Source organism: Neovison vison, chromosome X (assembly GCF_020171115.1).
Source record: "Neovison vison isolate M4711 chromosome X, ASM_NN_V1, whole genome shotgun sequence".
Classification (NCBI taxonomy): domain Eukaryota; kingdom Metazoa; phylum Chordata; class Mammalia; order Carnivora; family Mustelidae; genus Neogale; species Neogale vison.
Genome location: NC_058105.1, coordinates 81,294,813 through 81,320,048, shown reverse-complemented (window position 1 = coordinate 81,320,048; position 25,236 = coordinate 81,294,813). Strand labels below are relative to the sequence as shown.

The window sequence follows — 25,236 nt, the reverse complement described above, 5'->3', positions numbered from 1 at the left end:
CAGGAGATAACATTGAATGATATGAATGGAATGTGAGGGAGGCTTGCTGGGCTCCTGACAAGAAAAATATAAAATGGGTATTGTAGATCCCTTACCACATTCATAGGTGTATGCTGGCATTATGTTGTGGTCGTAAGGGGAAGGAGAGGGCCTTAAAGGGTGAGCTATTTTGAGAGCTAAAAAGCCAGAAGGGGGATAAAGGAGTGCAACTTCTGTCTTGTGTGTTGTATGAGTGGACAACTCCATGGGTCTGCCTCCTGGAAATAGCCTAGGATATCTGACCTTTATGAGATGTATAAGTCTAAAAAAAGGGTCAGAATTGACTTGACAGTCGGGTGAAGGCTACCTTAGGGAAGTGGCATTTTATGGGGCATTAGAAGATAAGATGGTGCCCTCCCTGCCCCTTCTTCAGTAACTTCCTCACTGGTCTTCCTGACTTCATCTTGCTTCCCCCGAATCCACTCCTGAGTTGACTGATAAAGGGATATTTTTAAAAAGCAAGTTGGATCGGGGCGCCTGGGTGGCTCAGTGGGTTAAAGCCTCTGCCTTCGGCTCAGGTCATGTCCCAGGGTCCTGGGATCGAGCCCCGCATCGGGCCCTCTGCTCAGCAGGGAGCCTGCTTCCTCCTCCCTCTCTCTCTGCCTGCCTCTCTGCCTACTTGTGATCTCTATCTGTCCAATAAAATAAATAAAATCTTTAAAAAAAAAGCAATTTGGATCATGTCATTTTCTGCTTAAAACCCTTTAGCGGTTCTGTTATTCATGGGATACAGTTAAATCTTTCGACTAACATCAAAATTACATCTCCTCCAATTACCTATCTGATATTAAAAATAAATATCATGCCTAAAAACTAATCAACTTTGATCATGTCTTCTCCAACTACACATTACCTCTTGGAGATTCTTCATGATGATCCCCCAGGTGAAAGTCACAGCTGCAGTTATACTAAATTGCTTGTCCTCTATACACACGTATGCCCCCCTCCCACCTGTTTTTATTCATGCTATTGCCTTGGCTTGAACTATTCTTCCCACTGTTCTCCACCAGACTGGCTAATCACTTTAAATGCTTCAGCTCAGGCATCACCCCTGACAGGAAGACCTACCTGCTTCCTGAATTCCCTGCTTTTCCTCAGGACAGATTCCCTGACTAGCATCCTGTGCTCATCTCTATCACCACACTGTACCATGTGGTGCTCTTCTGCTACATTCAGTTTAGTGGAGAGCAAATGCCATTTCAGTCAACTTGGCATGAACAGGGTCCTATTGGAAAGGGAAGGGGGTGTGTACTTGAGGCAGGGAATGCAATATGAACAAGCAGAATTGGGGATCTGTTTTGGTTTGAGAATCAACAGTATCCAGAAAGTTTGGGGGTGACCATGCTTCTAGAAGTTTTCATAGTTGAAATAATTCCATCTGGGCAATGTAGAAACTGAGATCCAGACAATGAGAAATATCACCCAAACTACTTGGTCACTGAGAAGGCAGGCTCTTAGTGACAAGTCCTATGTACTTTTCTACTCCATATTGGAAAGAGGAAAGATTGAAGTTGGGTGCTCTTGTTTTCCTAATTTTTAGACAGGAGCCTCTGATCTGGTGGCACTTCTGCCTAAATGAGAAGGTGACCAAGACTCTAGTTTATCCTTTAACCTGAGGCTGGTGACAGTGCTTTGGGTCCCTCCCTGGGAAGGGTGGGTTGGGAGCTGATGACAAGGGGAACCCACCCCACCATTCCTGCAAAGGCTCTGAAATCCCTCCCCTCTTTTCTGAAGCATTTCTACCAGAAGACACAGCTCCCCATGGCCCAGAAAAGCACCTTTGCTCTTTAGATCCTAATACAAAGATTCAGATTGAAAGAGTGGGAGACCATTTAGCCAGTAGGTGTCAAACCCAGAGAGTCATCCCAGACCCACAGTAGTAGAATCTCTAGGATAAAGAAATTCTCATTGGGTCCAAACTCCTTTTACAGTGAGTCTCAGACAGTAAGCAGTCTATCCTGGGTCACACAGAGTCAGGACGGTAATGGATCTAGAACTGAGGCTCCTGACATTATCCCAGTGGGCTCTTTTTGGGACATAATTCTCAATGCTACATTTTGCACACAACAGGTACTCAATAAACATCCGTTGGGTCATTGATCCGCAGAAGATTTTCTAAGACAGTGAGGGTAAAGAACATTAGTTTTGGAGTCAGACAGATCCTTCTGTGGAAGACCACTGGCAAACTTCAGTCTCCTTCACTGTAAAATGGGACTAACAACCATCTTAAAGGTTGTCAGTGAGAATTAAACGGGATATCCTAGTAAACCCCAAGCCCATGCCTGGCACAGAAAAGTCACTTAATAAATAGTAGTGGCTATCAGTAAGCTGTGGTATAGTGATAAGAACACAGACTCTGGAACTAGGCTAGCCCCACAACTTAAGATGTTTGATGCTGCAAGGTTTCTTTGCCTCTGTTTCCTGCATCTGCAGAAATGAGGATGTCAGTGAAGACAAAATGAATCAATATACACAGAACACTAAGAGTAGTGTCTAGCACAAGGAAACGAGCATGTCATGTTAGCTCTAATAATTCTATTCTATCCCTTGAACTGGATCTAAGCATATTAATCAAGTTTAGCCTGGAGGAGCATTTCAGAAAAAGAGAGAGGGAAGAAAAACAAAACCCCCAAACTCCACATTTAAAGAGGATACAGGTGTAGCTACTAAAAATAGCCCATGGGAGATATGGAAAGGCTTCCCAACAAACTTGTCAGGCCACTCTGAATTGTTTGCCCCCTTTGTTTTCTGTTCACTGTACTTCTTTTTTTTAAAAGACTTTATTTATTTGACAGAGAGAGAGAGATCACAAGTAGGCAGAGCAGCAGGCAGAGTGAGAGGGGGGAAGCAGGCTCCCTGCTGAGCAGAGAGCCTGATGTGAGGCTCAATCCCAGGACCCTGAGATCATGACCTAAGCCGAAGGCAGAGGCTTAACCCACTGAGCCACCAAGGCGCCCCTCACTGTACTTCTGATGATCTGTTTCTGGTGTGTCAACTGTATCTCTCATGAAGACTGGGATTCTGTCCCTTCCCCACCTCAGTTGTAAGTTTGTGCTGAGTTCATGAAAGGGAGGGACAGAGAAAATATAAAGAGAAGGTGGCACTCCTGGACCCATCCCACCACTCACCACCCACTACCCACTACCCACCACCACCACCACCACCAAAAAAGAATTCCAAGCAAAGCAATTGCCAAGATAAATCACTTTTATCTCTATAGGAAAGGGAGGATCTAAAAAAAATATAAATTACATTAGTAACACAATATAAGAAAAAAACAGGGGGGAAAAAACAACAGAGAAGTCTGTATGATGCTATTCTAACCTGTTTATAAAAAGGCCCTGCATCAGAAATTCACAATCCTACCCACTTCTAAAAATATATTTAGACATGTACAGAAGCGGTGGGCTTGTTTTTAAATTGTTTGCTTTTTTTGTAAAAATATATTAAAGGTGAATAGAAATCCTCTCTCCCTGCCCCCTATCCAACCCCCAGCTCTGTGCTGGGGATTGGAGACCAGAGGTAACTCTCACCATGTTCTACACCTTAGTTACTACCACTCCCAACCCCTCCCCAACTTACTTCATCACTTAGAACCTGATAACAGTAAAAAAAAAAAAAAAAAAAAAAAAAGCACACTAGCCTCTTTGGAAAAGCATAACTCTGAGGGTAAACTTGCTTTTCATTTAAAACACAAAACAACAAACAGGAGGCTCTGAGAGCCCATCTAAACTAAATGGAAACCCCGTCTAATGGAGGTTGGGTTTCAGCTCCACAGAAACTTCTAACAAAGAAACAGAGGGGAAAGAGGGCCGGAACCAGGGGGATTTGCTAGCAATTAGCTGCCTTTGAAAGATCAAGGGGGTGGGTGTTAATGGGCAGAAGGGCTGGGGTCCTGGTCTGGTTACAGCAGTCAGGGCCTAGTCAGGTAGTTGCCTACACAGGGACACAGGCTGCCCCCCTTCCCTCCCCTCACTACCCTCTGCTGCCTTGAAATCCCCAAGAAAGCAAAGCTGGGTGGAAACAGAGGAGAGGGGAGTGGGGACCTCACATGCTAGGGGGGAGGTAGCCAGGCTTTTTGCCTTTGGTGTGACTAGATGGAGGACTGCATGGCCCCTGGAGTTCCCAAAACTAAAAAAAAAAAAAATAAAAGCAGATGGTTTTAAGGGACCTCTGATTCCAAATAAGAAGAGCAGATGTGGGCTGTAGAGAAAAGGGAGACAAATTGGAGATACAAAGACGACATGGGAAGCCTCACATACTCCTGTGGCCTGCATGGTAGCTGTTAAGTTCCCCAGAAGCACTGGGCAAACTGGGGTGAGGTCGAAGTGGGGAGTAGAGGGCAAGGATGCGCTCTACTTGCGCAGTACCAAAATGGAGGGACATTCTCCATCCAGTCCAGGGTGCCAGGGAGGCAAGACAAGCAGAGGTGGAGGGAGTTAGGAGGAGAAGGAAGAGGGAGAGGGGTTGGGCATTGTCTGGACAACAGAGACATCCACAAGGGGAAGACAGGGAGTGGAGGATCAGAAGATCTGCTCCTTTACAGATGGGCATCACCTCTCCCAGGCTCAGGCTCCCGAGTAGTGTATCTGCACTCTGCTTGGGCGTTGACCTGATGTCTGGGAGCACAAAGGCCAAGAAGTGAAGATGTGAGTTCTGAGGTCTTCTTCAGACCAAGACCTCAGGTGGGGAAGGAAGCAGGGAGGCTCCTGATGGAGAACCCAGGGGTGAGCTCTCCTGTCACATCCTCTCCAGAAGGTCCTGACTGAGCTCTGTGGTACAGGTGAAGAGAGCAGGCTGTACATAGGGCCAGGGTTATCTGCTTAAGTGGCAGGAACTCTCAGACTTTTGGAAGATAGTTTTTCACCTGTTGGGGCCCAGCTACAGCCAAGTGGATAATGTTCTGTGGGACCTCAAAATCCAGGCAAATCCCTGAAGCTCACTCTGGGACAGGGGACCTCATCTGTAGCCACCCGAAAGTAGCTTCCTCCAATGGGCTCCAAAGTCATGGTCAAAGGCTTGGGTGTCAGTCCTCTCCCCACCTTGAGAAGTGATAGAAATCTCTCTTCTTCCCAAAGGTGAGTCAAGTCAGCCCATAACCTTTCAAGTCCACCTCTGAAAATGGCCCATGGTGGGGCAGGAAGGAGACTCTGGAATCTCCTCTTTATTTTCATGAAGCATTTGGCAAGAGGGGGCAGAGGCTAGACCCTTCTCTCAAGAACAAGTCTGGAATGGGACATGTCCACTAGGCTAGGGGGGAAGAAGGGGAAGGAAATATGGGCAGAGGGGGACAGGCTTCTGGAGACAGTGGGAGCTGCAGCAAGTGTTGAGCGCTGGGCATCCCACTTCATGACTAGGGAAAGAGCAAGGGACCCAGGCTCACTTTATGTCTCTCCTGATCCTGTCTTCCAGCTTTAAGTAGGGATAAGAGTAAAGGGCAGACAAGGCTGGTAAAAAGGAAATGGGCTGGAGCAGCAGAAAAGAGGGTTCTAGTCAGCCGAAACCTCTCCCATTCACTGCTACTCAGAGGTACGGAGAAGGAAGGCAGGATGCTTTAGTGGAAGTAGGGAAGGGAGTTAGGGGAGTTGGTGCAGGAGCCCGTTGGGGAGTCCGTGCCTTTGGTCAGTTCCAAGAAAGCAGGACAATGCGCCTCAGCACCTTGTCCGGGGCAGATAGGATCCAGGAGTGCCCCGAGAGGTGACAATGGAGAAGGCAATGGGGGTGAAGGGGTGAGGGGCAGGACACGAGGGGGCTCACAGAAGTAGTTTGCCATTTCTGTGGATTTTCAGGATACGGCCAAGTCTCTGCTTTGCTGTGGCCAGACCCTTTTTAGGACGCTTTCCTGTGAGGAAAAGAGAGGTAAATAAAAGGCTGTGTCACAGGCTTCAGTAGCAATTCCAGCATCAACTATCTTCAGTCTACCCCTCTCCTCTGTTCCTCTGCCCACAGAGTCTCCCCCACCCCTTACGCTGGCTCCAGCACATATTGGGCAAGAAGGCTTCCTTAACCACTTCCGTCCAATACCACATGCCTTGGTTCTTCCTATGACCTTCTGCAGCAGCTATCAACCCCCTGGTTAGTCTGTCTGGTTCCTTTTCCTCAGATTTCTTTGGTCCCAATCATTTTTCTTCCTAAATTCTGTGGAGCTGTGGTTATGCCTCCCTGTCCTCTTATCCTGAGCACTGTTATTAGTTAAAAGCCTGGTTAGTGATTATATTTGGTGTCCCAGAAGGTGCTATCCCCAAGGCCTTTTTTCATTAGAAACCCCCATCTTCAAAAAAAAGAAAGAAAACCTCATCCTCATTACCTAAGGCCACACTGACCTCACTACCCTTGAGCTGAATGTTCCAGGGACTGGGCTTTGAGGGCCAAAGTAAGGAAAAGGGGGGATTAAGCCCTCCTCCCATTGCTTCTTCCTCTCTCTCCACACATCAAATCACCTCTCAGGTCCCATGTGACCTCCTCCATATTTGATCAATTTATCCCCTCCCTCTCTGTTCCCTCTGCTATAGCCTCAGCCTCTCTTCACTGTAGCCTGAACCTATGTATATGCCTCCTCCCTAGATTTCCCACCTGCAGCCCATCCTCTGGTTACCAGAAGGCTCCTTCTAAACCCACACCTGAAATTCCTCTGTTTAGCACCAGTTAATGTCTCTTCATGGCCTAAGAGATCAAATCCAAGCATCTGAGGTTGGCCATCAGTATCCCTCCCAGGTATTACATCTACCAGAGTGCTTAGGGTTTGGAGCTGGTGACCCTAAGATCCTTCTCAGTTTTGCAACCATATGGCCATCATACCTTGTCCTGCTTGATTGCTCTGGGAGCCAACTGAAGGGCGCCGCTGGGTCAAGAAGACACCAGGGGCCATGGGTGTGGTGCTGCGGTTCGCCTGGGCCATACCAAAGGCATTGGGACGAGCAGTATATTCATGGTCAGCAAGACTCCCTGAGAGGGCCTCTTGTTTAGGCTCAGGAGGAGGAGGGGGCGAGGAGGAGGTGAGAAGCTGGGGTGTAGTGGCCAGAGTTGGAGCTGGTGCTGCCACACTGAGAATGGACTCCTGAGGGCGAGGCTGTTCTACCTCCTTCAGTAAAGGCTTCTTCTTGATATATTTCTTCTTTTGGGCTTTCTGCAGCTCCTGAAATACAAGCCAAGTGGAAGGAGAAAATTCAGAAGTGGAGAAAAGAAAAGAATTGCCCAGAAAGGAAACTAGACACTGGTCAATGTGGTACTGCAGCCCACCCCCACCCCAAGTCTAGCCTGGATGTATGTACACACAAGGCACAGGCCTTCTAACACCTAAGATCATCTCTTTGGTACCTTCCATCCTTAAGTTACCACTGCCATGAATCAGTACAGTGGTAACAAAAGGGTAAATGAATTCAGAGACTTGGGTTTTGGTCCTAGCACTGCCATTTATGAGGTGGAAAATGGACACTTCTAATAAGAATAGCTGAATTTATGACAGCAGCTAAGGCCCTTTGTACAGTTGACCCTTGAAAAACATAGGGGTTAGGGATACTGCTCCCCCATGTGGGTGAAAAATCCACATTTTAACTTTTGACATCCCTAAAACTTAACTACTAATAGCCTACTGTTGATTGGAAGCCTTACTAATAACATAAATGGTTGATTAACATATATTTTGTTATGTTAAATGTAATATTATAATAAGGTAAGGCAGAGAAAAGAAAATATTAAGAAAATCATAAGGGAGAGAAAATACATTCATAATACTACTATAATTTAAAAAATCTACTACTATAATAAAAAAAATCTATGTTTGAACCTACATAGTTCAAACCCATGTTGTAAAAGAGCTAACTGTATACTTCATTTATTCCTCATAGTAGCCATGAGAAGGAAAATCCCTCAGGTTATAGAGGAGAAAACTGAGGTACAAGGATAAGCCCAAAGCCTCACAGGTGAAAAGTTGTTGGGTCTAGGATTCAGCCAGGTCTATCTGAATACCCACCCTGCACACTTCTCAAAAATGGACCTCTGGGTGTGAAAGAGTAGTAGCTTTGGAATGAAAGAAACTTGGGTTCAAATCTAGGTTTGTGTTCCCTAAGTGGGATGACCCTTGTCAAGTTACTTACTAACCTTTGTGAATCTCAATCGCCTTATCTGTAAAATGGGCAAAATAAATCTGTTTTTTTAGGGTTGCCAGAAAGATTAAATAATGATGTAAAAACTTATAGCACATAATAAGTACTCAACAAATGGAAAGCTATTATTCTATGTTCATCTCTTACAATGGTTTCTCTTCCTCTTGCTGGTCTTTTCTTTTAATAGAGGACTTGGCAATCCTCCAGGTCACTGGGTCTTAAAAACCTCAATTCTGAATGGGAGGGATGAATAAGGAGTTGTGTCAATTCTCCCAATATCTTGGATTCCATCCATCCATTGCTTTATGGATCTACTATCCACTGTGTAGTGGGTACCTGTATAGTGGGCATCTGGAGCCCTTAGAACCTGGAAAGGTGGTGCTGAGAGCATGTGAACGACTTCACCTTCTGAAATGCTACACAGCCACACAGACCAACTCAGTGATTACATTTCCTTGCCTTGGCAACACGGGCCTACTCCTGCCTTCGGAAGATCTGACAGGCTGTGGCTATCATAGGAATTTCTGGGGGATAAGAATAATAATATTAGTAATACATGCCAAGTACTGTTCTATAATTTAACTCATTTAATACTCAGAAGTATGAGAAGAAAGAATGAAAATCCCATTTTTAGGAGAAGAAACTGTGGCACAGGGAGATTAAGTCATTTTTCCAAGGTTATAGGACCAATATGTGACCAAGCTTGGATTCAGACCTAAGCCATCCGGCTTCAGAATCTCTTTTCTCAACGACACTGCTATTCCACCCATACCAGAAAGTACATTTCTGCCCCCATTTCTCTCACCTGAATCCATAAATTATCTATTCACACCTCGATCACATAGCCTAAATTTTTCTATTGTCATTGCCAATCTCCTTGTATAATTTATCCAGATTCCCTCACTGAAGACTAGACCATCTTAGGACAGGACCACTTACACCTTGCCAATCCTTGCTCAAAAACCTGTTAGCATATCTGACATTCATGTTTGGTCATTCATACTTACCCAATCCATAATGATAACAAAGTACTAACACATCTATAGTACTTTGCTCTGCAGCAAGTGCCATGCTCACAGCTTTCCCACACATTCCCTCATCTAATCCTCAAAGTTTATGAGGATACTGAGGCACAGAGAAATCAAGTAATGTGCTAAAGTGGTAGAGTGAGGATTCGAACTTAGGCAGGCTGGCTCTATAGTCCCTTTTTAAATCTGAATCTATCTTACTCCAGTTTCCAACATGCAGCCTCCAACGCAGAAAGATCTGCTCATTCATTCATGCATCCATTCACTCACTCACCCAACACGGATTAAACACATGTTTAGTACAGTGGGGATATCAAGTTAAATTAGATATACCCCCACCCTTGAGGCACTCACAGTTTAATAAGGGACACAGGAAAGCATACTTACAAGTACCATGAGAGAATACTACAGAAGCATAGAAGGCCACTGAAATAAACTGGTGGTAGGTGGTATGAAAGAGTGTTAGGTAAGACATCTGAAAGGGATGATCCCCAATGGGCAGAGGGAACAACCTGTGCAAAGGCACAGAGGCATGAGACAGTGTGATGTACACAAGGTGAACTACAAGCACCACAGTGCAGTAGTATGGCTGGTGCAAAGCACGTGCATGAGGGGCTGGTAGGAGGTTAGGGAGGAGAGGTGAATACAGACCAAATTAATAGGACCTTGGGTGCTTTGCCAAGGATTTCCCTTCTCCTGGGATGCCTCCTGTTCCTTCTAAAAGCTGAGCCTGCCAAACCACTTCCAAATTTCAAATTCTCTTCTTTGAGGTCACCCCTGACCAAACCGAACAGAAGTGAACTCCTTAGGAGGCACTAGTAGTTTTGACACCTTTAATTAATTTATCTGTTTATTTAAAAGAGTAAAACCCCCCTCCCTCCCTTTTATCCCAAATTACATCTTAGACGGTACCAGGACATACATAACAGAAGTTCTGGTCAAAGAAGGCCTGCCTGGTCTGCTTGGTCTCTGCTGGCTCCCAACAACAGCCACTGAGACATTTCTAAGCAACTCTAGAGCTCCATATAACAGCATATTAAAAACATCATTTTATTAAATTTTACTTAAATAGGATATAATTATTAAATTATATAAACATTTAACTATTTTATTGAAGTAGCAAGTAACAGAAAATTTGAAGTTAGAGGATATGAGTTTGAATCTTGTCTCCTCCATTTACTGGCTGTATTATCCTGGACTAGTCACTTAAAGAGAGTCTCATTTTCTTCACCTGCAAAATGATGAAAATATCACCTATTGAACAGGGCCACTGGCAAGATTATACAAAACATTGTACATGAAAGTACCTAGCAGAAAGCAGATGCTCAGTAAATGCTCTACGCAATAGGATGTTGCCTAAGGGATGTTAATAAGGAGAGAATCAAAAAATTCAACTCTAACTGTTCCCAGGGTTGCTGAGTACAGTATACACATTAAAGAACTTTGCAAACTGTAACCTGCTAGGAGGTCATGTTGGTTCTAGTGAAGTGACCCCTTAAGACAAAAACCAGTGGGTGAAGTTTACTTGGAAAGTAGGGGGGTAAATATTAAGGTAGTAATATTTGGTATACTTTTAGTTCTTTCTTTTGTTGTGAATTCCTCCTTCTAGTCATTTTGCCCAGAGAAAAATGGCTGAACAAGAGAACAAAATAAAAAATGTCAACCATGACCAAGCAAAATACTCATACATGGATTATAAGAACTAGCATAGAGGATCATATAGGAAGGGAGGGAAAACTGAATGGGAAGCCATCAGAAAGGGAGAAAAACTATGAGAGACTCTTACCTACAGGAAATAAACTAAGGGCTGCTGGAGAGCAGTTGGATGGGGGAATGGGGAAATTAGGTAATGGGCATTAAGGAGGGTGTACATGATATGATGAACACTGGGTGTTAAACGCAGCTGATAAATTACTGAACACTACATCTGAAACTAATGATGTACTCTGTGTTGGCTAATTGAATTTAAACTAAAAAAATAATATTTGGTATAGAGGACAAGGAAAGCCTCTCCCCAAAAAACAAATTCTGATACTGATTGGGAGGCTGAGAATTCAAATATACTCAGCCGGTAACCTCCTCAGGGCTTCATCTGAAGGCAAATGTTCTCATTCAAGGACAGAGAGAAGTTGGCCTGCTTGGTCTCCGCTGGCTCCCAATGACAGCCTCTAAGACATTTCTAGTTTTTGTCCTAAAGGCAAACTGGGATCAGTAGCAGGGCCACTGCCTGGGTGTCAGCACCTACCTGCTGGGCTAGCTTCGCAGCTGCTGCAGCCAAGCCTGTCTCAATGGAAGCTACCCGGGTCCCCTCACGCACAGGACGGTCCTGCTTTGGTAGAGTTGGGGTCACACGGGCTGCAGAGGAAACAGGATGAAAACAATGATCTGAATGTCAAGCATATTCCCTACCTCTGAGCCTCCCCCAAAGGTGGTCTCATCTGTCTCCTAGCTTCTAGCTTTTTACAAAGTCTGATTTTGTTTCCCATCAGGTAAGAAGCTAATTTACAAATGCTCAAAGTATACAAAGCATACAGTGATTATAGGATAAAAGTTAAGTTTCCTAAACTGGCATTTAACGTTGTCCATGTCTTGCTCCTGGCTTACCCACCTCCTCAGCCTTATTTCTACATCCATACTCTCAGCTTTTCTAGACAGAATGGATTCCTTATTCTATCTTCAGAATATGTACAGCTCATCCTCTTTCTACTTTCATCCTCACCATCCACATTACCTACAGTACCCTCTTTCCTTTGGCCACCTCTTCAAAACCTGACTGTCCTTCAAAGGTAAGCTGAAATCAACCTTCTGTAAACAAACCTCTAGGACCTGTCTTGTTCACATTGGTCTCTCCCTCTCTGAACTTAAGATGTATACCAGTCACTTCATATATAGCACCACACCATCCTGTCTCATTCCCTAACTGTGAAGTGCTGTTATGCACATGTTATTTTGCCAGCCCAACAGGCTATGAGCTCCTGAAGAAGACTGTCTTCTTGTATAACCCTTTTATAGTGCCTTAGCAACCTTGAATCAAAAAGGAATTATTTTTTAAAAAATATTTATCCCACATTTTACACAGCAAGTATATTTTACCAAACAGCCCCAGATGATGAAGGAAAGCTGCTATTTACAGAAGAATGCCAGCTAATTAATGTAGAAAGAATGACAAAATTGGAAAATCACAGGTTTGTAAGCCCTAATAAAACAACTGATGCTATAGACCGGTATAGTAACACAATACCAAACTATTACATACATACTATTTGCTAGTCTCAACAAGGAAAAAACTAACTTTACAATGGTGAGATCATATCACCTCCTTAACTAAGTATTAACTTGATTATTACTAATAGTGAGACAGCTGACTTCATGCACTGCCTGATACAATGCAATATGAAATTCACAGCATCACCTTGGAAGTAGTTTTGCCAAAGATCTAAAATCAAATAAGTGGTTCATATCACTTCCAGTTTTGGGGAAACAGAGATAAGAGAAGGAGTTAAATGATACCATGAGAAAACAATCAGACATTCTACAAGATAACTGCCCTAGCTTTATTAAAAAGACAATGTCTCAAAGAAGTAAACAAATCTAGAAGGTGGGATGGGTCATTGGACAATTCTATTACTTTTTATAAGAAATAAATAGCACAAAACAAAAAAAGGGAGTATGCTCTAGATTAAGAGAGACTCAAAAGGCATGACAGCCAAATGCTATGCGAACTCTGCTAGAGCCTTATGTAAACAAATCCACTGTAAAAATACCTTATTATGGTTACACAATTGAGGAAATTTTATTATGGATTTAGGATTAGATAATGTGCAGGAATTATCAAATTATTGCTAATTTTTTTATGTATGATAACAGGATTGTGGTTATATGAGAAAATGTATTTTTTAGAGATGTACATTAAAGTACATTGAGAGCAGGGAATGACAAAATATGTAGGATATGCTTTAAAGAACAATTTTGATGTGGTCCATATACACTATGGAGTATTATGCCTCCATCAGAAAGGATGAATACCCAACTTTTGTAGCAACATGGACGGGACTGGAAGAGATTATGCTGAGTGAAATAAGTCAAGCAGAGAGAGTCAATTATCATATGGTTTCACTTATTTGTGGAGCATAACAAATAGCATGGAGGACAAGGGGCGTTAGAGAGGAGTAGGGAATTTGGGTAGATTGGAAGGGGAGGTGAACCATGAGAGACTATGGACTCTGAAAAACAGTCTGAGGGGTTTGAAGTGGCGGGGGGTGGGAGGTTGAGGTACCAGGTGGTGGGTATTATAGAGGGCACGGCTTGCATGGAGCACTGGGTGTGGTGAAAAAATAATGAATACTGTTTTTCTGAAAATAAATAAATTGGAAAAAAAGAAAAAGAAAGAAAGAACAATTTTGAAAAAAGGGAACTAATAGATGAGTCAAATGTGGCAAAATCTTGATAACTATTGTTAGTGGTGATTGTATGGGAATTTATTGTATATTCTATTTTTAATTAATGAAAAAAGTCAATGTCACAGGAAAAAAGAGGTGGTAGTGGTACCAACCTAGATTTGAAGATTCCTTGGTTGGTTAGCTGCTGCTGCTGCTGCTGCTGCTGTTGTTGCTATTGTTATTATTAAAATATTACTATTATTATTACTTTAATTATTAAAACCTTTCTGTATAAGTAGTATGCAGATTCTAGAATAAGCAATTCAGGAGGCTTAAGTCCCCTCTTTAAAGGCGGTATTTGTTCAAAAATGATCTGAAGCAAAAAGAACAAAGGGAAAAAGGGGTAGTAGGTTTGTTTATTTGAACAAATTATAGCTGAGAACTTCCCTAATCTTGGGAAGGAAACAGGTATTCAAGTCCGAGAGGCACAGAGAACTCCCTGCAAAATTAACAAAAACAGGCCATCACCAAGAAATAACAGTGAAACTTGAAAAATACAAAGATAAAGAGAGAATTCTGAAAGAAGGTAGGGATAAAAGCTTTTTAACCTACAAGGGTAGACACATAAGGTTATCAGCTGACAATGTCCACAGAAACACAGCAGGCCAGAAATAAGTGGCATGAAACATTCAAACTGCTAAGTGGGAAAAATATGCCAAGACTACTTTATCCAGCAAGGCTGTCATTCAGAATAGAAGGAGATATAGAGAGTTTCTAGGACAAGCGAAAACTAAGGGAGTTCATGAACACTAAACCAGTTCTGCAAGAAATATTAAATGGGACACTTTGAGCAGGAAAAGAGAGACTGAAGGCAACAAAGACTAAAATGGAACAAGAACATTACAGGTAATGCAATGGCAACCAAAATCTTATCTATCAATAATTACTCTGGATGTAAATAGACTAAATGTTCCAATTAAAAGACACAGGGTATCAGAATGGATTAAAAAAATTAAGAGCCATCAATATGCTCTTTACAAGAGACTCGTTTTAGAACCAAAGCTAATGGAAAGATGGAGTAGCTATCAGACAAACTAGATTTTTTTGGAGGAGGGGGAGGGACAGAGAGAGAGAAAGAATCCCAAGCAGGCTCCATGCCCAGCACAGAGCCCAATGTGGGGCTTGATCTCACAACCCTGAGATCATGACTCAAGCCCAAAATCAAGACTAAGTCACCAGCTCAACCAGGCATGCCCAGACAACCTAGATTTTAGACCAAAGATGTAATAAGAGATGAAGAAGGGCACTATATTACAATAAAGGTGTCTATCCAACAAGATCTAACAAATGTAACTATTTATGCCCCTAAATCGGGAGTAGCCAAATATGTAAGTGAATTAACAACAAAATCAAAGAAACTTACGGACAATAATGTAATAATATTAGGGGACTATAAACCACCCCACTCACAGCAATGGACAGATCATCTAAGCAGAAGTTCAACAAGAAAACAATGGCTTTGAGAGGCAGGCTGGACCAGGTGGCCTTAACAGATATATTCAGAGAATTCCATCTTAAAGTAGCAGAATACACATTCTTCTTGGGTACACATGGAACATTCTCCAGAACAGAGCAAACACTGCGTCACAAATCAACCTTCTACCAGTACAAAAAGACTGAGATCATACCATGCATATTTCAGATTACAACACTATGAAACCTGAAGACAAGCACAAGAAAAAATTTGGAAAGACCACAAACACATGGAAGTTAAAGAGCATCACACTGAAGTATGACTGGATTAACCAGGAATTAAAGAAGAAATTTAAAAATACATGGGAGCAAAGGGAAATGAAATCATGATAGTCCCAAACCTTTGGGACATAGCAAAGGCAGTCATAAGAGGGAAGTATATAGCAATATGGGCCATCCTCAGTAATAGAGAAAAGTCCCAAATACACAACCTAACCTTAAACCTAAAGGAACTGGAAAAAGAACAGCAAATAAAACCTAAGGCCAGCAGAAGGGAAATCATTAAGATCAGCGCAGAAATAAGTGATATAGAAATTTTAAAAAACTGTAGAACAGATAAGCGAAATGAGGATCTGGTTCTTTGAAAGAATTAACAAAACTCATAAACCCTTAACCAGGCTTATCAAAAAGAGGAAGGACCCAAATACATAAAATCACGAATGAAAGAGGAGAGATCACAACTAACACTGAAGAAATATAAACAATTATAAGAAAATATTATGAGGAATTATATGCCAACAAATAGGGTAATCTGGAAGAAATGGATACATTGCTAGAAACATATAAACTACCAAAAGAGAAACAGGAAGAAATAGGGAAGCTGAACAGACCCATAATCAGCAAAGAAATTCAATCAGTAATCAAAAATCTCCAAAAAAAAACCAAAAAACAAAAAACCAAAACACCAAATATCATATGATCTCCCTGATATGAGGAAGTGGTGATGCAACATGGGGGCTTAAGTGGGTAGGAGAAGAATCCATGAAACAAGATGGGATAGGGAGGGAGACAAACCATAAGTGACTCTTAATCTCATGAAACAAACTGTGGGTTGCTGGGGGGAGGGGGGTTGGGAGAAGGGGGGTAGGGTTATGGACATTGGGGAGGGTATGTGCTTTTGGGTAAATTGGAAGGGGAGATGAACCATGAGAGACTATGGACTCTGAAAAACAATCTGAGGGGTTTGAAGTGGCGGGGGGGGTGGGAGGTTGGGGTACCAGGTGGTGGGTATTATAGAGGGCACAGCTTGCATGGAGCACTGGGTGTGGTGAAAAAATAATGAATACTGTTTTTCTGAAAATAAATAAATTGGAAAAAAAAAAAAAAAAACCAAAACACCAAGAGTCCAGGGCTAGATGGCTTCCCAGGGGAACTGAACCAAACATTTAAAGAATTAATACCTATCCTTCTGAAACTGTTCCAAAAACCGGGGATCAAGGGAAAAGTTCCAAACTCATTCTACAAGGCCAGCATTACCTTGATTCCAAGACCAAAAACTCCACTAAAGAAGAGAATTACAGACCAATATCTCTGTTGAACACGGATGCAAAAATTCTCAACAAAACACTAGCTAATGGAATCCAGTAGTCCATTAAAAGGATTGCTCACCATGATCAAGTCAGACTTATTCCTGGACTACACGGGGTGGCTCAATATTCACAAATCAAGGTGATATACTGCATTAATAAAATAAAGCATAAAAAAACATACGATCCTCTCTATAGATACAGAAAAAGCACTTGACAAAACACAGCATCCTTTCTTGATAAAAACCCTCAACAAAGTAGGGATAGAAGGAACATACCTCAACATTGTAAAGTCTACATACAAAAGACCCACAGCTAATATTATCCTCAATGGGGAAAAACAGAGATTTCCCTAAGGTCAGGAACATGACAGGGATGTCCACTCTTACACTGTTGTTCAACATAGTACTAGAAGCCCTAACCTCTGTAATCAGACAACAAAAAGAAATAGAACACATCCAAACTGGCAAGGAAGAAGTCAAACTTTTACTCTTCATAGACAACATGATACTCTGTAGAAAACCTGGAAGACACCATCAAAAAATTGTGAACTGATACAAGAATTCAGCAAAGTCACAGGATATAAAAACAACATACAGAAATCTGTTGCATTTCTATACACCAATAATGAAGCAGGAGAAAGAGAAATCAAGAAATAATCCCATTTATAACTGCACCAAAAATCATAATGTAGCTAGGACGAAACCTAACCAAAGAGGCGAAGATCTGTATGCTGAAAACTACAGAACACTTATCAGAGAAATTGAAGAAGATAAAAAGAAATGGAAAAACATTCCATATTCTTGGATTGGAAGAGCAAATATTATTAAAATGTCTATACTACCCAAAGCAACCTACACATTCAATGCAATCCCTATCAAAATAACACCAGCATTTTTCACAGAGGTGGAACAAACAATTCTAAAATCTGTATGGAACCAGAAAAGACCCCAAATAGTCAAAGGCATGTTGAAAAGTAAAGCGAGAAGTATCACAATTCCAGACTTCAAGATGTATTACAAAGCTGTGATCATCAAGACAGCAGGGTACTGGCACAGAAACAGACACACAGATCAATGGAACAGAATAGAGAACCAAGAAATGGACCCACAACTGTATGGCCAAATAATTTTCAACAAAGTAGGAAAGAATATCCAATGGAAAAAAGAATGTAAAGAATGAAACGGGACCGCCTTCTTACACCATACACAAAAATAAATTCAAAATGGATGAAAGACCTAAATGTCTTTCAGGAAACCCTCAAAATCCTAGAGGAGAATGCAGGCAACAACCTCTTTGACCTCAGCTGCAATAACTTCTTAGTAGACATGTCTCCAGAGGCAAGGGAAACAAAATCAAAAACTAAGTATTGAGACTTCATCAGGATAAAAAGCTTCTGGACAGTGAACGAAACAACTGACAAAACTAAAAGGCAACTGACGAAATAGGGGAAGATCTTTGCAAATGACATGTTGTATAAAAGGTTAGTATCTAAAATCTACAAAGACCTATTCAAACTCAACACCCAAAAAACAAATAATCCAGTTAAGAAGTGGTCAGAAGACAAGAATACACACTTTTCCAAAGAAGACGTCCAGATAGCTAACAAACACATGAAAAGATGCTCAACATCACCCATCATCAGGGAAATACAAATCAAAACCAACTGTGCCCCACAAAATGTCTTTTTTTTAAATTTAAATTCAATTCAGTCCTTGAATAGAATCTGGTTTGAATAAGCAAATAAGATATTTTTGGTACAATTTTGGGGGGGGAATTTGAATAAGGATTTGGTACCAAATGATATGAGAAAATAAATGCTACTTTACTCAGGTGTCATAAAACGGTACTATGGTTCTAGAAGAAAATGTCATTTTCATATAAATGCATACTGAACTATTTAGTATGTTATGATGGATGACAACAGCAAAAATGACAAAGTTAAGGATCTCCAAACACTCATTCCTGAATTAAAACAATGAAAAATCTGGTAAAAAATGTCAGAATAAACTTTTTCAGAACTCTGGAAGCTAAAGGCTTACGGCAACCCTCCAGTGGAGAATTCTAGTGGGGAAGTGAAGGCTGTGGAACAGGGGTGAGAGGGAAAGATTTACCATATACCCACATATAAGTTTCGTCCTTTTGGAATTTAGTGGGGATCCATCCTAAAAATAATCAGAGAAACCAACACATATAAATATGTTCACCCCAAATGTGAACTTGGCAATAGACTAAATGCCTCACATTAAAGAAGTTAGGTAAATAAGGTATATCCACGGATAGAATATCTGGTGGCCATTAAAATATTTAAAACAATGGCATAAGGACATACTTATGAAATAATATTTAAAAGGCCAGGTATATGTATTGGTTTTCAACTTTTATAGTCAACCCCTAGTTAATATAAAGTATTAATCACAAGGCAATATAATGCTAACAACCTTGACAATGTAAGGGAAAATGTGCAGTTCACAGAAGGTCAGAAGAAAGAAAGAATAGTGTTCTAATGTCTGTATCTTAGAAAGTGGGTAATCAAGAGAGAGTGACAGAGCTGAGAGAAAGAGAAACAGAGACTAAGTTGATACATCAAGAAATAGTGGTATAAACCCTACCATCTTGAGTTTTGGAGGTAATGACCAGAAAAAAAAAAAAAAAACCAGAAGGTTGACTCTTAGGCATGGAATTGGAGGTGAGGAAAGCAGAAGTGAAGACCACTGCATTTCATCCTAAACTCCTCTGTGATATATGATTTGCTACCAAATGTACACATTAATTTGATTAAAAGTCAATAAAGCAAGATATAGGATTATATACACAACCATAAAAAGAGATACATAGGAAAAACAGATCTGAAGGAAACATGTCAAAACATTGACACAGGGGCTGCCTCTGGGTAGCAGAATCATGGGTGGTTTCTTCCTTATACATTCTTCTATTTTCTGTATTTTCCAACTCTTCTATTTTGCTAATCAGCCAGAAACTATAGGAAAAAATACAATAAAAAAATAGTGGGATGCCTGGGTGGCTCAGTTGGTTAAACGGCTGCCTTCAGCTCAGGTCATGATCCCAGCATCCTGGGATCGAGTCCCACATCGGGCTCCTTGCTCAGCAGGAAGCCTGCTTCTCCCTCTGCCTCTGCCTGCCACTCTGTCAGCCTGTGCTCACTCTCTCTGACAAAAAAAAAAGTAACATTTGCTGACTGACTCACTAAGAGAACACTTTCAAGGATTACCCTACCACCCCATTCCCCTGATCCCCAGCAAATAGCAGAAAGGCAGATAAGGATGGGTGGGACCACAATAGCCAAACTATGGAAAGAACCTAGACGTCCATCAACAGATGAATGGATAAAGAAGATATGTGTGTGTGTGTGTGTGTGTGTCATGGAATACTATGCAGCCATCAAAAGAAATGAAATCTTGCCATTTGCAATGACATGGATGGAACTAGAGGGTATTATGCTGAACGAAATAAGTCAATCAGAGTAAGATAATTATCATATGATCTCTCTGACAGGAGGAATTTGAGAGGCAGGGTGCGGGGATCATGGGGGATAGGGAGGGAACAAATGAAAAAAGATGGGATCAGGAGGGAGACAAACCATAAGAGACTCTTTTTTTAAAAAGATTTTATTTATCTATTTAACAGAGAGAAACAACCAGAGAGGGAACACAAGCAAGGGGAGTGGGACAGGGAGAAGCAGGCCTCCCACCAAGCAGGAAGCCCAATGTGGGGCTTGATCCCAGGACACTGGGATCATGGCCTGAGCTGAAGGCAGATGCTTAATGACTGAGCCACCTAGGTGCCCCCATGAGAGACTCTTAATCTCATGAAACAAACTGAGGATTGCTGGGGGGTTGTGGGGGAGGGATAGGGTGGCTGGGTTATGGACATTGTGGAAGATATGTGCCATGGTGAGTGCGGTGAAATGTGTAAGCCTGATGATTCATAGAACCCACCCTGGGGCAAATAAGACATTATATGTTAATAAAAAAATAGGATGGGTGGAATCAGCAGGGGATATCCTGGGGACCCATGGGTATGGAGGTACCAGCACCCTCTGCAGCAGACTGTTGCAGTAGTAGCTTTCAACTTGCTCACATCTCCCTACATGCAGAGGAGAGCTCTGCAGTTCCCTCTCTCGAGAGGTGTAATCCATACCTCCACCCCTGGAATTGAGGCTTGACCATGTAACTTGCTTTGGCTAGTGGGACAATGGAAAACATGACACCAGCAGAGGCTTGAAAAGTGCTTGAAAACTGGGGCTTTCCCTCTCTTGCTAATGGACATGTTTCTGCTTTCCTGTGAAAAAGTTTATGCTGGCTTCCTGGTGGACTAGGAGAAACCACATGGAGAGAGGCATTAGCCACCCCAAATTAGGTCTAGACTCCTGAAGATCTGTTTAGACCACCCAGCCCAGGCCAAGCCAGTCCAGACTAGAACAATAGCTTAGCCAACCTACAGAATAATGAGAAATGATCAGCTGTCATTGTTCTAAGCCACGAAGTTTGGGGTAGTTTGATAAGCAGCAAAGGCTAACGGACACGCCCTCCAATGTGAAAACCACCCAACCAGAGAGATGAATAAAATTCTTGTATTACACTCTAAATTCCACATTCAACTCAATGATCATTCTTTCTTCCCTCCTCAGAGCTGGCCTCTCAGGCAGTACATGTGACAGTCTAAGGAGCCTTGGGCCTTGTGAAGTTCAACAGTCAGCAGAATTTCCCTCATTTGGCAAAGTATTACCAAAGGTCTGGGATGATGGTAGCTTCTCAGAAGCCTCAGAGTGCTAAGTGGAATCTGCTCAAGGCCTTCTTTTCACCTCAAGCCATATAACATCAGAAGAAACATGCTCCATCACCTCTGACTTTGCTGAGCTGAGTGCATGAAATGTGTCTTATCCACTATTTTTGCTCCAGCACCTAACACAGTACCCTGGCACACAGGTGGTACTCAACAAATGTTTGCTGAATAAACAAATGAGTGACTGAATCATATCTTCTTATGTTATGTATCCCAACTACCCCCAGCCTATTTTCCCCAAACCATACCTACAGAGTTTAAGGACAGAATACTGGATCACCTTTAGGACTCCATGGAGCATCATCTGAATTCTTCTTTTTCTTGGGCCGAGATTTCAAAGCAGGGTCATCATCATCAGACTCCAGGGAAGGGTAAACTGCAATGAGAAGGAAAAGCAGGGTAAACTGATATTTCATCCAGAAGGGTGAAGACGGAATGATGCCTACACCTCAGCTCCTGCCACTCCCCCACCAGTAGACCCTTTACTTAATCCACACTCAAATGCATGAATCCCTGAATATGCCACATACTTTTCATGTCTTTCTACTTTTGTACCTTTGCTGCAAATGTCCTTCTCCAAGCATCACCTAATTCTGATTCACTCACTCAACATCCATTTAGTGAGTCACCTCATGAATTACTTTACTGACCTTGCAAAACTCAGCTCTAGATTCACTTCCTAAGAAGCCTTCCTTGTTCTAACCTGATTCAGATGGCTTCTCAACTCTCCAGAGTATCCTGGGTATACCTCTACTGGAGTTATTTATTATATAGTATTTGAGAGTTGAAAAGTAAATAAGTCACCCCTAACTTACTGTGAGGGCACGGATAAGTATTACTTGATTTCAAACTAACTAAGGGAGCCTAACACAATGCAGAGTAGGTACACAATAAATGTTGGCTGAAATGGAAAAAGAAATGCTATACACATTATCACACAAAGGGAACAAAAAGACCACTTGGGCTGAACTGACAACAAGATTACTGCAACTGAATGATCTGAAAGGCAAAACACACATATACAAGTATCTCAAGCTATACACATACACACAAACATCCAGTTTTATCACACTCTGCTCACAATCCAAATGTAACACCTATAGGATTTAATGGGATAATGATGTAGATAGATCCTACTGATGAAGTCAAATTCTGTGTCTACTGCTTCTAAACCTGAAAGAGAAGCAAGTGAGAGTGAAACTTCTTCCTAGTGATTCTACTCATCCAAATGACCATACTCAAATTTCTCTAGAATTATCCTTCATCAGAGGAATTCTAGTCACATACTTCCTTCTAGTAGGACCTCTTTATAGGAAAATGAGTTCATTTTTCAGGCCTTCTTTTCTTGAGCAAAGAGGTAAAACTCCTGCCTTCTGACTTTGAAAGAATCAAAAAGACGGGTCACTGATTGTCCCTCAAAAGAAATAGCTGCTGGTAACAATTGTTTGAGAAAGATCCCATCCTTAATAGTCCCAGTGGCTGTTAATATTATTTTGTTGGGTCTGAAAGGGTTTGCCATCTCAAGGAAAGTAGTATGGTATGGTAGAAAAACCGTGAGTCTAGGGATCAGATGTTACTTTGAAATCCTGGACTGACCCACTAGCTTTGTGACTTAGGAAAACTTCTCTAGGTTTCACTATCTTCACCCATAAAGTTGAAATAATACTACCTGCCTTTAAAAGTTGTAAGTATTGAGAGATTTAAGTAAGTGTAGACATTAAAAGAAAATAGAAGTTAAGATACACATATTAAAAATGTAAAGGTAGAAAGGAGTGATGTCCCCCAAACGGAGTTAGGAGCTCCAAGTATTTGTCCCTCCACTGCAGCAACTGTTGAGGTAGCAAAAACTGTAAGAATAAACATTTTGGGGACTCTGGAATACAATCAAAAACTTAGAAGGAAAATGCTTAACAACAACAAAAAAGTCTGCTTAGTTTGGCATTTAAGTAAATTTCTATCAAGAAATCTCAGTTGACCACTGAGGCTACAGAACAGATACTTCAGTGACCACATACTAAAGGACACTGTCTATAAAAAGCCTTTGGAAAGTCACTGAATAAACATAATTGTAGTTCACAGTAAGCAACAACAGAAAACTCTGGGGAGGGAGGAAAATATGACTTCCAGCGTTACCACATTATATAATATTCAAAATGTCTCAGCTTCAGAAAATCTTATGAGGCATGCAAAGAAACAAGTGTGTTTTACTCACAGAAAAAAAATTGATAAAAAAAACTCTCCATGAGGAAGCTGATATTGGAATTACTATACAAAGGACTTTGAATCAACGGTCCTATGTGATCAAAGAGAAGCATGTTTCAACAAAAAACAGAGTATCAATACAGAGATAGAAAATATAAAAAGGAACCAAATAGAAATTCTGGAGCTGAAAAGTACAATGTGGTTGTGAAAAATTCACTACAGGGATTCAGTAGCAGATTTTGAGCAGGGAGAAGAAATAATCAGTGAATGTGAAGAAAGCACAATTAAAATTATCCAGTCTGATGAGCAGAAAGAAAGAAGAAAAAATGAACAGAGGCAAAGGGACCTGTGGGATGCTAACAGGCTTACCAATGTATTCATATGGGAGTCCCAGAAGGAGAACAGCCAAAAAATTTCCAAACTTTATGAAATACATGAAGATAAACATCAAAAAACTCAATAAATTCCAAATAGGATAAACTCAGAGATCCACACTGAGCTACATTATATTCAGTCAGTAGATAAAAAGAATTTTGAAAGCACCAAGACACAAGCAATTTGTCATCTCACAGGATCCACAATAAGATTAACAATCAATTTCTAATCAAAAACAAAGGAGACCAGTGGGCAGTTAGGTGATCTATTTAAGACACTGAAATAAACAACTGTCAACCAAGAATAATATATTGGGTAAAACTGTCCTTCAAAAATGAAGGCCAATTAAGACATTCTCAAGTAGACAAAATCTAAGAGAGCTTGTCATTAGTAAACCTGCCCTTTAAGAAATACTGAATAGAGTCCATCAGGCTGAAATGAAAGGATGTTAGAGAGTAACTCAGTTACAAAGCAGGTAAAGAACGACAAAACCTGGGGTGCCTGGGTGGCTCAGTGGATTAAAGCCTCTACCTTCGGCTCCGGGCATGATCCTAGGGTCCTGGGATCAAGCCCCACATCGGGCTCTCTCCTCTGCGGGAAGCCTGCTTCCTCCTCTCTCTCTGCCTGCCTCTCTGCCTATTTGCGATCTCTGCCTGTCCAATAAATAAATAAATCTTTAAAAAAAAAAAGAATGACTAAACCCATCACCTCCTCAAGATAAAAACATTCAGAAAACTAGAAAAGGGTACTTCTTCAATATAGTAACAGGCACTTATGAAAACCCACAGCTAAAATCATACTTAAAGCGGGGGGTGGGAGGTTGGGGGAACCAGGTGGTGGGTATCGGAGAGGGCATGGATTGCACAGAGCACTGGGTGTGGTGCAAAAACAATGAATACTGTTACGCTGAAAATAAATCTAAATAAATAAATAAATAAAATTGAGTAAGCAAGAAAGAAAAAAAAAAAAAAGTTAAAGACTAGGGGTGCCTGGGTGGTTTAGTGGGTTAAATGTCTGCCTTCAGCTCAGGTCACAATCCCTGGGTCCTGGGATAGAGTCCGCGTCCAGCTCCCTGCTCAGCGTGGGGCGGGGGGGGGGGGGGGGCGAAGGGGCTGCTTCTTCCGCTCCCTCTGCTGTGACCCCCACTTGTGCTCTCTGTTAAAGAAATAAAATCTTCTTAAAGAAGAGACAGTGAGAGAGAGAATACAAGCAGGGGGAATAGGAGAGGGAGCAGCAGGCTTCC

General features: G+C 41.6%; 1 protein-coding gene across 7 annotated transcripts in view; it reads right to left on the bottom strand.

The window, feature by feature from the left end:
* Positions 1-3,228: 3,228 nt before the first annotated feature.
* Positions 3,229-25,236, bottom strand: part of PHF8 (PHD finger protein 8) — a 99,837-nt gene continuing 77,829 nt past the window's right edge. For 6 of the 7 annotated variants that reach the window (XM_044234304.1, XM_044234306.1, XM_044234308.1 and 3 more), the window contains 4 exons: positions 21,697-21,792; positions 11,418-11,527; positions 6,838-7,174; positions 3,229-5,881 (listed from right to left, as the gene is read on the bottom strand). In XM_044234304.1, the coding sequence (XP_044090239.1) occupies positions 5,793-5,881; positions 6,838-7,174; positions 11,418-11,527; positions 21,697-21,792 (632 nt within the window). In that variant the 3' untranslated portion in view covers positions 3,229-5,792. Of the gene's footprint in view, positions 5,882-6,837; positions 7,175-10,289; positions 10,404-11,417; positions 11,528-21,696; positions 21,793-25,236 lie in introns of those variants that run through there. The other variant, XM_044234309.1, reaches the window with a different exon arrangement.